Source organism: Juglans regia, chromosome 13 (assembly GCF_001411555.2).
Source record: "Juglans regia cultivar Chandler chromosome 13, Walnut 2.0, whole genome shotgun sequence".
Lineage (NCBI taxonomy): Eukaryota > Viridiplantae > Streptophyta > Magnoliopsida > Fagales > Juglandaceae > Juglans > Juglans regia.
In genome coordinates this window covers 35476753-35489645 of record NC_049913.1, presented here as the reverse complement: position 1 = coordinate 35489645, position 12893 = coordinate 35476753, and the positions used below count along the sequence as shown (strand labels likewise).

General features: G+C 36.8%; 2 protein-coding genes across 3 annotated transcripts; both read left to right on the top strand.

The window, feature by feature from the left end:
- Window positions 1-983: 983 nt before the first annotated feature.
- LOC109018769 (small ribosomal subunit protein S13, mitochondrial-like) lies at window positions 984-4815 on the top strand. Of its 2 annotated transcripts, none has more exons than XM_019000949.2 (4): window positions 984-1212; window positions 1347-1432; window positions 3070-3300; window positions 4264-4815. In XM_019000949.2, the coding sequence occupies exons 2-4, from the start codon at window positions 1364-1366 to the stop codon at window positions 4423-4425; spliced, it is 462 nt and encodes a 153-aa protein (XP_018856494.1). In that variant the 5' UTR covers window positions 984-1212; window positions 1347-1363; the 3' UTR covers window positions 4426-4815. The 2 variants fall into 2 exon arrangements, with proteins under 2 accessions (XP_018856494.1, XP_018856493.1); XM_019000948.2 differs by having other exon boundaries at window positions 992-1212; window positions 1316-1432.
- A 4871-nt stretch (window positions 4816-9686) lies between these two features.
- On the top strand, window positions 9687-11039 carry LOC109018770 (30S ribosomal protein S13, chloroplastic-like). The gene is made up of 3 exons (XM_019000950.2): window positions 9687-9877; window positions 10365-10589; window positions 10660-11039. Exons 1-3 carry the CDS (start codon window positions 9764-9766, stop codon window positions 10825-10827), a joined length of 507 nt encoding a protein of 168 aa, XP_018856495.1. The 5' UTR covers window positions 9687-9763; the 3' UTR covers window positions 10828-11039.
- The last annotated feature ends 1854 nt before the right edge of the window (window positions 11040-12893 follow it).

The following is a 12893-nucleotide window of genomic DNA, read 5'->3' as shown; positions in this document are numbered from 1 at the left end:
AAGCTGTTGTAATCAGCTCTATACTTCAGTTACACACTCTCTTGGCTACTGATAAGAAATTTTCTCACAAGGAACTCTCCTTTATTAGAAAAGAACCTGCAGAATCATGATGAGAAATGTTCTCACAAGAAACTCTCATGGTGGGCGATGCGGCAGCAGATCTGTGATGAGAGCTGTGGGGAGGACCGAGGATGAGAGTGGGGAGGAGGGAAGTTGTGCTAACCGCACTCGAAGAGAGACCTGAAAATCGATGGTGGTGGAGGAGAGGAGATCCAGTCGAAGTCGGCAGACGTAGCTGCAACTCGAGATTAAAGAGAAATTTCGTGCAGCACAGGCTGGTCAGAACTCGAGAGAGAGGGAATTCAATTTTTGTCATTGCATGGCTTTTTGCACATTGCAAATGACTTCGACATAGGCCACGCAGGAAGAGTACGCGGGGGTTGAGTTTGGGTGACTGTATGTAGATGGACTCGTCTGAATTACGTTTGGGTAGTGAGAAGTGTTGAAAATGTTTGTGAATAGTAGTAAAAAAAATAATAAAATATTTGAATAGTAGTAAAAAGTAGATAAAAAGTAATGAATAATAGAAAAGTAGGTAAAAAGTAATAATAAAATAAAGAATAGTAATGAGAGTACCTCAAGTACTCTCACTTGCCAAACACATTAGAGCCTTGTTGCAGAGGCAATTCCATTAGTAAGTTTGTGTTTGGAAAATGAAATAACATCATTTCATTTCAAATTAATTATTGATGTAATCTATTATTTTTTCAACATTTTATAAAAAAATTAAAACTCATCTTAATTTAATTTATACATTGAAAATTTGAAACACATATTTCAATTTATGTACATTAAAATAAAATATTTATATTCACAAATTAATTCAAATAACCTAATATCACTTTAGCATCCAAACGCATTCCGCACCATTTCTCTAGGCCGAATAACAGCGGACAGCCCAACACTCAACACGTGTTTAAACGGTGCCGTTAGCTGGGGAGTAGTGACTCTCGAGTAAAATGCTCAAGGCTTGAAGCCTCGTTCTTCAGTGCTTCGTTCCCAGAACCTTCGAAACCCTCATACCCCAGTTGTCTCTCTCTTTCTCATCCGCCTGCCATTGCCATCATCTGCAGCCCGCCGCTGCCAGTCTCGATTCTCGAAGGCCGAAATCCCACGCCCATCATCGCATCTGCTTCAAGGACTCAACTCGAGGTCCACTTCTCTCTCTCCCCAACTAATTTAATTTCTTTTCTTTCACTAATCATCTTTCCAAGTGGTTATGTGAATGTACTCGTTTTTCGTTATATACTATCAGAATCGTGTAATAGTGTTTGATGTAATATCAGAAGCTGAATCAAGTATCATGCTTGGTTTACGTGCCTCAGTAGCAACGGTTTCTGATATTGGTCTTCGGATTCTTCCAAATTTATCGGTAATTTTCGTAATCTCTTCTGTTAGAAGATCAAATTTGCGCCGTTTATTAAAAGATGTAATCTTTGTTATTATCTCAGTCAAATTTGTGATTGGAAAAAAAGGATGTTGGGTTATTGATCTTTTGATTCTGATTATGTTTCACATGGCTTTCGTAAATCTTCTAAATCTGAATTGGTTGCGGGCAAAATGGGTCAGCAGGGTTTTTGAGTCTGGTTTCCGAATGTTTATTTCTCTATTGGTGCTTTCTGTTTGTTTGATTCGATTTCTTTTGCTTTTTTCTGCTTGCCGAGAAACTTCACGAAAAGAAATAGGATTTCCTATCCAGCCCTGGCGGAGTTTTGCATTCGCATCTCGGTTCTTTCTCCCACATATTCTTAGCTACCGAACAGCGCTCAAGGGTTTTTCTTTTTTTCTTTTTTCTTTGTGTGGTTTGTACTAGGTTCATTTGTTGATAAAAATTGGGGAAGAAATGAAAAATATAAAAATTAAGTTTGCTCCCCAAGTCCATGTTGTTTCTTGGATATATCCTTCTAAATTATTGAAATTGTTGAGATTCTAGTCAACCAGCTTCACTGAAGTTCCACCGAGAATGGGATGCATGAGGCTTCAAAATTATTTAGGAATTTAAGATTGAATGGATCTGCCGAGTCCATCAACATTAGGGGTTTAGGTAGGTTTGAGAGAAGGGCTTCGAAAAGTAAGCCATGGAAGTAACCAATTCTGTAAAGAAAACCCTGAGTTTGGAGAAGAGGGAAGTGGTGGAGGCAGCGAAGCAGACCATTGCTGTATCTCGGGGATGCCCATTCCCTTGCCATATGCATCTGGTTATGGAAGTCTTGAGGTGGGTTGGACTTGGAGAAATAGATGGTGAGAAGTGAGAAGATGAAGGAACAATGGGTTGATTTTCGTGGTGGTGGGGAGGCATTTATTTGGGAGTTTTTTTCCCCATTTTTCTCTCTCTCCTCACCACTTCCCCCGACCAGAATTAAGGTAAACCATATGTGTCTTGAATTAAGGTAACACAGCTGCACCACATGGAATTTTTTTTTTGTGGTTGCAATTTGCTAGTGCATCCAATCCATCCATATTAGAGAAGAAGAAAGTGATGAATGAAGTGGAAGAATTTTTCAAGTTGTATTTTTTTTGCTCATGTATGTTGGCTGCAAACTGTCTTAACAAGTAGTAATTTTCATATTTTTTTTTTTTATAAATCCTTTGACTATTACTAAGGATAATTTTGAAAAATGAGTACATTGAATTCATTTCTTTTATAATCCAGACAGTGAGATAGAATTCTATTATTTTATTTGTTAATTTTCTTCCAAGCAATAAAATTCAATTTATTATATTTGTTGAATTGCTTTCTATTAACGATTTGATTTCATATTGGACTGATAGAGTGTCACTATTTGTGAATTTTTTTTTCCATATTATTCAATATGGTCTTTTTCTTTTTTACAGTCTTTGCAATTCAAGTAAGCTTAGGCGGGTTAAGTATCTAGTTTCCAGGATTCTAAATAATTTAAAAATCTAGTACTCAAAATTTGTAAAGGGATTTTTCCCTTCATTTTCTTCTCATTCAAGTGGAAAATTAGACCTTCTGAGTGTTGTGCCGGTGTCTACTCTTTTGTGTAGCTTCATGGTGTGCGTGTCCATTGCATTAATATTGGAGGAGGAATAGGGGAGATTCCAGACAAGAAGCGCCTAAAGATTGCCCTTCAGCAAATTCATGGAATTGGCCGTGCGAGAGCTGGCCAAATTCTTTCTGAGCTCAGCATTGTGAACAAGCTTGCCAGGGACTTAACAGGAAGAGAAGTCTACTCTCTCCGTGAGGAACTCAGTCGGTACATGACTGGGCATGACTTGGTAAATCTATTCTCTCTCCTTTAGGAAATCCCTTTTGTCTCTAAGGCGATGTTTTGAAAATGAGGATTTGCTCTAATTCTGATCCAATTAGAAAGGAAGAGAGAGAGAGAGAACAAATCAAGGATATGAAGTTTATTTAGATTAGACAGTGAACAAGTTTAGGTGGATTTTGTTTAATGTTGTTCTAACTTTCAGCCACTCAGTGTGAGGATATCAAGAAACAAAGATTTAAAATTACTATGCTTAGAGGTGAAAAAAAAAAATTGGTGAACCGGTAAACCGGACTGGACCAGACCAAACCGGTGGGTTGGTCCGGTACCGGATTTGGTCCAGTTCGGTACTGGGTCCATTTTCTCAAAATCGGTTCGGTTCCGGTTTTCTTTTTTCTAACACTGGACTAGACCCGTTCATATATATATTTTAATTTTTTATATTGTATAAAATATTTTTTATATTATATATAATTTATATATATAACATATATAATTATATATAAAATAATTTTGTATTATATGATAAATTACTTATTAATATAATATTAAATATTAAAATCCTATATAAATAACTATATATTATCACTATAGTTTGTTGTATTAGTAGTTATACTAATATTATATCACTATATATTATAATATACTAAAATATATCACTCTATTATATATTATAATATATCATTATAGTCTATAATACAATTATAATATATATTATAATTTACTACAATATATTTTAACTATATTATTTATACTATAATATATATAGTACTATGTAATATACCGGAAAAAGGGGACCGAACCGGACCGGAACCAGTTTAGGTGTGTAACCGGTGTGGTATCGGTTCTTCAAATCTCAAAATTGGTATCTACCGGTTCGGTTCTAAAATATGTCCAAAAGCGAACCGAACCGGATCAATTACACTCCTAACTATGCTACTCACAAATTTTAATGTCGGTTTTTACTTGTCAGAACAACCAAGTTAAGAAGGACATAGGGAGGTTGATGGACATTCAGTGCTACAGAGGGATAAGGCATAGTCAGGGGTTACCATGCAGAGGACAGCGCACACACACCAATGCCCGGACCTGGAGGGGTAAGGCAAGTCCCGTTGCTGGAAAGAAGAAAATTTAACTATATCTAGTCCTTTTCCTCTTGTTTTGAGTTTGGGCTTATGGCTCATCAATTTGGAGTACCAATTTTTTTTTTTTCTCTCTTTTGAGTCGAACTGCATTGGTCAGCATTTTTAATATATTGTTGATCTTTCAGAAGTTTAGGTCCTTGAGATTTTAGGGTTATGTGATCTTTCCTGTCCACAATGAGCAATGAATAATAATTTTCTCGGGATTGTAATTATCCTTTTTGCGAACGCAAGTCTCTTGTTCTTAAGATCGTAAAATAGTGAATTAGCATGAAGTTACTGTATCCACTGTTCGATGGGGATTGCACAAGACATTGCAATTTTTTATTTGTTGGTTTCGTTGAAAGTGAAGCCTTCTCATTCTCGGACATAAAGACTAGAAATCTGAACGTTGTTCCACCTGTTTGGTTTTGGATTATTTGTATGTACTATGCTGGTTCTGCTATTGGGAAAATGATGTTCGTTGGTACATTGTGCATTTGTTCGTTGTGCATTTGTGGTCTCCGATGAGTGACCTAAATACATCCATATAGCACCATTACACGATTTGTTTCCAAGATGCAAAGAAACGAGCTATAATTTTTTTTTTTTAAATGCTACTCATAATCTCTACACTACAAACCAACACGTGATTTATCATTTTTGTTATTTTATTTAAATACACATATTTACACATCATCATGTGATTTGACATCGAGACTCTTGTTACCTTACGAGGACGACAGATGATTTATAATATGGGTATTTCAACTTGATTCTTGAGGGGGATTCACTTTTTATTGTGATAGTTATTCGTTCTAACGAAGAACAACATTTTAATTATTGGAAAATGATAGAGTTATTACCCTCTTATTACATATTCTGTTATTCTCTTTCCAATCCATAGACATTCAGCACCTAGGTAGACAAGGTAACGAGGTGGCACATTTATTGACTCGACATGTGTAATTTGTGGATGATATTATTCAATGGTGGCATGATCCTCGGGAATTTCTTTAGTAGTATTAGTGTGGATGTTGCTGGCATTTCTGCTGTATGTGCTCGATCAGAGACATTTTATATATATGCTGCATATATAAAAGTCTTATACCTTCTTTAAAAAATATATATATATAGAAGGGTGAAAATGAGAAATCATATGTTAATACGTGATGTAGGGGGATGATGAGTAAAATTTTTTATTTTTTGTATGAGCCTATCTAATCGGTTCACATCACATTTATCTTGTAAATTACTGATTTTTCACATTTAAACTTGGATCATAGCCAGCAAAATGATAAGATTAAGATTCTCAAAGATTAATTTTTTAAAAAATTTTAAATTATTATTTTCAAAATTAAAGAATGAACTAAAATGCTCCCCCAAATGCAGGGGCTGACTCCGACTAGTCAAAATGTCGACCTTCAACTCCGATCGAAGTTCGGAGCTTGGAGATACAATCCGAGTGGATGTGGGATAGCTTCACTTAGATTGGGCCTAGGCCTAGGCTTACAACCCAATGTCCAAGGTCTAATTATTGGCCCATTCCTATTTAAAAATATTAAAGAAATGACAAAATAATGTAAAAAAATAATTAAAAAAACTTAAAATATTGTAAAAGATAAGTTAAAAACTTAAAATTTAAATACAATGACTAAATCATGTACAATACAAAAATAGGTGATTTAATGTGTGCAAACAATAAATTTAAATTTAAAAATTCGCAAAAAATTTAAACTTACAACACCAAAATATAAATAATGTCATATATTGGATTCAAATAGCCACAGTCTGCCACATCAGTCCTGACAATCCATGCATTTGAGTCGATGACTTGTTGACTCGATACTTGATAGTGATTTCCTGCATGAAGTTTTATTGATCATATGCACTATCTTTCCTTTAGTTATTTAACTACAGACTTCTAAACCATCAATCAAGTGATACATGACATAAAATAGGTCACATTATGAACTCACATATACCTTTAACTCTAATGAGTTTTCATGATAGTAATAATGGAATTGAGTTTCTCACCAATAAAAGGGCCAAAGGGTTTTCCATCCCACGGTGCTTCCGTCTTAATCATCCACAATTAGTCTGAGGTTCACAGTTAGGTCTACAAAATCATATAAATTATAAATTAAACAATCAAAACATTAAAATTATGTAAATAATCATTTAAAACCATAAAATTACCTGATTCAAGCCTATAGCTATCGGCATCAATGGTATATATTCCAATGAGCGTTGAACTTAACCAATTATGTGTGCAAACGAGGGTCTCGACGGTGGTTGGAGACAATGAACTCCGATAAGTATCCAAGACACGACCTTAGGTGCTAAACGTCGACTTAGAAGCAACCGTAGTGATAGGAATGACTATTACATCCCTGGCTATTTGAGAAACGGCTGGAAACTTGTCAGAATTCACCTTCCACCAAATTCATATCTGGAATGTTTCACCAGGTGCCTCAACATCTTCCATAAAGTAATGTTCAAGTTCAGACTTACACTGCATAATATTCTTCAATACACGATTTTAATGATATTGTTGTAGCTACAATAAATTTGAACTTGTGCATGTGTGTCATTTAAGGAAAATACTGAGCCGGTCGAGCATGAGGAGCTATCACCTTCAGTTGAAGATTGACCACTGCTCTTGTAATAACTATATAAATCATCAATATCACATTTACTCTCTAATAAACTAATTAGCATCCTCATCACCGAAGATGTCACTAATCCAAAATTCTGGAATCGCCAACTTATATCAGGGGTCAAGGATCATAACCACAAATAATAATCTATTTATCTTCTCAACATCCTCCAATATTTATTATATTTGTATTTCATCCTCATAGCTATAGCATTCAACAAACTCATACTGTCAGCACAACTCTATTGCACGTGGTAAAAAAGCCCTAAGAGCTCATTGAAGTACATGTTCACCGTAAGATATTTTGTCATAGATATCCACATAGTTATGTCATAAAATAACTTCAAAAATTAAATAAAATACTTGACATTGTCACCGAGCTCCCTTCTCCCCCCAACTAACTCTAGCAAAGCATACCTCATGCCCACATCCTCGACCTCCATCCGCTCGAACGCTAGTTGGTACTTCTACACTACATTCAACATTATGTATGTAGAATTCTATCGAGTCGGAATGTCCAATTGCAACATACTAAAAGATAGAATCTCAAGTTGTTCGACTATTGCCTTAAACTAGCGGAGCCGCTAGGGAAAGCCCTCACATATCTCACAAGGTTCGAGACTTTAGTAATTGAATCATCAACCTCATTCAACTCCTCGGAAACTATGAGGTTGATGATATGAGCACAACATCGAACATGGATAAACTGATGCTCATGAATGATATCCTCATTTATCGTCATATTCCGCTTGAACCAATCAATGGCAATGTTATTCGCACTGGCATTGTCAACCGTAATACAAAACACTTTTCTGATCCCTCAATTTTTTATACAGTCATCCATCTCTTTGCTAATGGATGAATCCTTGTGATCAACAATTTCTTTGAAGTCGATAATCCGTTTCTGCAATGTCCACACACTGTCAATAAAATAGGTTGTGATACGCATGTAGTCCACATTCTATATAGAGGTCCATGTATCAGTCGTAAATAACATTCTCTGGCCAATGGCAACAAACATTTTTCATCACTGCCTTCTTCTCATTGGCATGTCTCTTCAAACAATCACGCATCACCATGAAGGTATGGGAAATCGTGACTCTAAAGAGTGCACAAATTTGCAGAAGCCGACCTTGTCAACCATGGTAAAAGGCATCTCATCAGTGATGATCATCTCCGCAAGAACATCTCTCAACATCTTCTTACTGTATTGAGTGATTGAAAGCTTATTAATCTGTGTGCCATTAGTGGTCGTAAAAGTCTTGTAAGTCAATTCCGTATGATCAGTTGCCACCAACCATTTATGCATCTTATGCCACTGGCAACCCGTAAGATGTGCTATTAATACTAACGTGTCTTGCTTCTTCAAATGATAACCGCATAATTGCCCACAATAGTGGCATTGAGCCTGCGGGTTCGCACAATTACCAAGAACTTTGGTGAAATGATCCCATGTCTATAATATATTTACCAGGTCGTGCTAGTCGATCAGCCTCAATATTATCAGTTCATTCTCCTCATTAAGCATATCAACATCTTCTAGATTTATTGGGACTCAACTACTTGCACAGGAGGTAGCTACTGTAGATGAGAGTCTATAGCCCGAAGTACTTGTCAGTGACACCAATAATTGTACGTTATCCTCTTGTGGAGAATCGCGATGAAATGGTGTAGCATCCATAATTTGCTATGAAAATAATTTGAAATAATTAACAAACAACCTTCATTTAACATCTTATCAAAATAATCTACACATTGGAAACATATTGAAAAGGAAAAACATGTGTCTAGTTGTATTTGTAGTTTTAAAAATAATGAAACACAAAATTGAACGTCCTCTCTAGCCACACTTGAGCGAACGCTCGAGTGAACAATCTGTATGGCTCGAGCAAACATTGAGCGGACGTTGTCTGAAGGGCACCATTCAATTTTTCCTAAACAAAATCCCACAAATCTCATGACTAAAACCCTAAAAATAGAAATCTCCTCATTCAAATAATAAATCAACAACAAAAACCACAAAAATAACAAATTTCACAAACAACTTCAACAATTTTCGAATCCTAAATCATTTAATTTACAAACAATTAAAACCCTTATAACAAAATATGAAATGTAAGGCTTACAAAAAAGAACGGCAGATGGAGTTCCCTTTACGGTGGCTGGCAACAGTGCAGGCAACGGGGGGATAAGAGTTGGGGAAAGAGAAGGAGAACCAAAGAGGAGAGAGAGAGAGAGAGAGAGTTCCTATGCGAGAAGAAGTGAGAACGGAACGAATGAGATCTTGCATTTTAGATCCCTTTGTGAATAAAAAGACATTGTTTTAACTCTAACTTTTGAAAACTCCGACTTCGACGAAGTTGGAGTGGTCGAAGCTTTTGCCCACCCATACCCAAATGTCTGGCAGCTAAATTACAACTCTAGTTCACTCTAATCACAATTATAAATGGGTTTTTAAGAAGGATCCTTATCTTATGAAAGCCATAGATCATGGTTAGTGTGATTCATACTTTATAGTTGGGCCTAGCTCATAATTGTACTACTTTTGGTTGAGCCGGGTTTGGTTCTGAAGCCCACGGGCACCTGACCGAATTGAATAGTGGTAATCCGTTGTTTGTAGAAAGGATAAGCAGGCGTTGGTCTCCATCTTCATCCACACTCGCAGCGTTGAGTAGTCGTAGAGAGGAAGAACAATGGCACAAACGTTGGCAATGCCTCTGGCGCCCTCGCTCTCCGTAATCTGCAACGGAAGGAACCCTGCTTCTCTCTCTAACAGCTTCTCCTTCCCAGTTGCAAGCACTCCTAAGGTGCGTATTGTTTCCCTTCGCTTCTGCATTTATTTTCTATGGGGTCTCTTTTGTTTATGTTTGCTTGGGGATAATTCATTGGGAAAATAAATAGAATTTGAAATATCACTCTGACACTTGTGATAATCGAGCCCTAATTTTCTCTTTAGATTGTCATAATTTTTTCTCTAACTTTTCGTATTATCATGTTTCTTAGCGCTGAATGGGCTGGATATTTTTTCTTCCTTATGGTCTTTGTCGGTTTCTTCTCTACGAAAATATTGGGGATTGAGACTAAAATGCGGTATCCAAATCCCAACTTTCTGTTGTGTTTGGTTTAAGGTTAGGATTGTACAACATAATTATCCTAAATTACTGGCGGTTTTAATTTTCTTAGCACCCAAACAATGGAATTCCTAAAACAGAGGGTTGGATTTTGTTTAATTTGGGCCGAGGAGGGTTGCAGTTGATGCGTTGTTGTGAACTCGGTGTCATCTATTATCTTTAGGTTCGTGGCCTAAGCATCAAATGTGTTCGTGTTGGAGGCGTGGAGATCCCAAACAACAAAAGGGTTGAATACTCTCTGCAGTATATTCATGGGATTGGGCGTACTAGAGCACGCCAAATTCTTTGTGACCTCAGCATGGAGAACAAAATTACCAAGGACTTATCTGAGGAAGAGCTCATTATAATCCGTGGAGAAGTCTCCAAATACATGATTGAAGGCGACTTGGTAAATCCCCCTCTCTGTCTTTTACTTGTGAAGAACTTTCCCTTTGACTGACCCGATTGGGGTGTTTCAGAGGCGGTTCAATGCGCTGGCTATAAGGAGATTGAAGGAGATTCAGTGCTATAGAGGAATGCGGCACATTCAAGGGTTGCCATGTAGAGGACAGCGGACTAAGAACAATTGCCGGACCTTGAAGGGTAAGAAGGTTACTATTGCTGGAAAGAAGAAGGCACCCCGTTAGGCACATAGGTTTGCTTCTTTTACTGTATTGATGGATTGTCATCTGGCTTTTGTATCTGAATCAACTTCTGATGCAAACTAATTGCCTTGAGTTGATCATATTCAGTTTCTGAAATTGAAGAATTGATCTTTGGAAGTGCATTTTCTGACATTCGGTTTCATCTTGTTTCTTTCTTCAAATGACGTTCTTGGAAATAACTTGCTTCAAGTTAATTCTCCATGAAAAGTTAATAGTTGTCTTGAGTGGCAGTCTATGTATGAAATCCTGACAGTCGTAGCATTCTGGTAGAAATACTGGCCAAGTGACATGAATCTTGGTCAGGCTTGGTTGAAATGCTATGCATTTGAGATTCAGAGGATATTTTCTGAAATCATGTCAAATTCTAAAACCCATTTTTTCAAAGGCAAAATGATATTAGTGATCTACTTCTTATCACTTAAATTATTGAAAATCCATCAGTTCCGACACTGCAGTCAACGATGGTTCCGCCAGTTAATGTTGTATGGATGGCTGGTAATTGATGAAATCTCATAATCATTCACTTCCAGCACTTTTTTAGTCCTTTCAACTAATTTAGTTCATCCCACTCTTCAATGTCTCCGTTCTTGTAGCACCTAGAATGTAGAAGTCTTTGCTCTTGGATCTTCTTCCTATCAAATATTGATGAAATATTTGTGTGTTTTATGATATCTTTGCTTTGTTGATCTCAAAATCTCCATGAGCGTTGCTTTGCAACCTCCCCCTTCTGTCCCCCAACCATACGTGCACAGTGTAATGCAATTTTGTTGCAAGTACAAGGACTTGCACAGGTAACTGATATGCTAATCAGTTGAAATAATAGCTGAGTTTGATTGAGGGACAAACTGTACATGGGTTTGGTTTCTTTCAAGGATTGTAACCCAAAACACCGCAGGTAAGTCGTGGACTCGTGGGGGTCACGTCGACACTTTGTGTTGATTGATTGCTACTTTTAGCCCATCACTCTGGGCTGCGAAATTATACTTGAACTTCAGAGCAATTCATTTGAATTTTTCAAGGATTACAGATGAAAAAAGTACACGAACAATGTACAACTATTTCCTTAATTCGAAAGAGGTGGAATTTCCTCTATTATTTGATTTCATATATTGAAACATCGTGGCAACAGCAAGTATTCTCATCGATGCACCCACCATTAATGCTTTGGCCATAGGTTTCAACGCAGCTTTGGACGCATGTCTGCTTTGTGCAGTTCAGAATATGGAGAGTAGGTTCAGAACAGCCTTGTGCCTCTCCCAACGTAGTACCTGTTTTTAGACCAACAAGATAAAAATGAAATCAGCTTTTGTCTGCAGTGTAAGTTAGATGGAGGAGACATGGAGATGGATCAGCTTCAAAAAATAACACCCACTATTAATTATAAAGAAATGGAACTTCCTCTACAAAAAGCAGAGGCGAAAAGGGAAGATTTACCACTTGAAAGAACCAAGAAAAACAGCACAAGGAGGGGGAAAGCTGGAAAGCACTTCATCTTTAAATTAACACGAAAAGCATGAGAATCTGGGTATTTATAACCCAAATGGTAATGTGATCCATTCATTCAAGTACGTAGTATATGCATGGGGTGAGCTCTGGTTTTCAAACAAAGCACGCCATTGATGACCGACCAGAGAAAATAAAAATCGTTTTTTTTCTTTATCTGGTACATAAATAAACGTTTTTCTCAGTTTAGAAAAGAAAGGGAAGGGGTCTTAATTCATGACAATTTCTGTTGTATCATCAATTTATCTTTCACGTGAATGTAGTGATAAGTAGTCAATTAAGATGAAGTCGAAAAGTAAACGGATAAGGTATACATTTTTTAACTATTTCAAAACTCACTGCAACCAAAATCCAAACAAAACATAAATAAAACTGCCCCTCCAACACGAGTTATGAGACATGCAGCATAGGCTTATCCATGTGCCAGTGCCACCCATAACGGAAAAAAAAATCGAAAATTTGATTGGACCGGTAGATTCGATCCGGTGCAGTTTCGGTTCTAAATTAGTGTAGTACCGATTTTTATATTTTAAAAATTAATTTAA

What these genes read in the sequence shown, in the direction of transcription:
- LOC109018769 (XM_019000949.2), top strand. Translation starts at nt 1,364, where the DNA reads ATGCTTGGTTTACGTGCCTCAGTAGCAACGGTTTCTGATATTGGTCTT. An exon ending in GGATTCTTCCAAATTTATCG is followed by an intron (nt 1,433 to 3,069) that starts GTAATTTTCGTA and finishes TCTTTTGTGTAG; the next exon opens with CTTCATGGTGTGCGTGTCCA. An exon ending in ACATGACTGGGCATGACTTG is followed by an intron (nt 3,301 to 4,263) that starts GTAAATCTATTC and finishes TTTACTTGTCAG; the next exon opens with AACAACCAAGTTAAGAAGGA.
- LOC109018770 (XM_019000950.2), top strand. Translation starts at nt 9,764, where the DNA reads ATGGCACAAACGTTGGCAATGCCTCTGGCGCCCTCGCTCTCCGTAATC. An exon ending in CAGTTGCAAGCACTCCTAAG is followed by an intron (nt 9,878 to 10,364) that starts GTGCGTATTGTT and finishes TATTATCTTTAG; the next exon opens with GTTCGTGGCCTAAGCATCAA. An exon ending in ACATGATTGAAGGCGACTTG is followed by an intron (nt 10,590 to 10,659) that starts GTAAATCCCCCT and finishes GGGGTGTTTCAG; the next exon opens with AGGCGGTTCAATGCGCTGGC.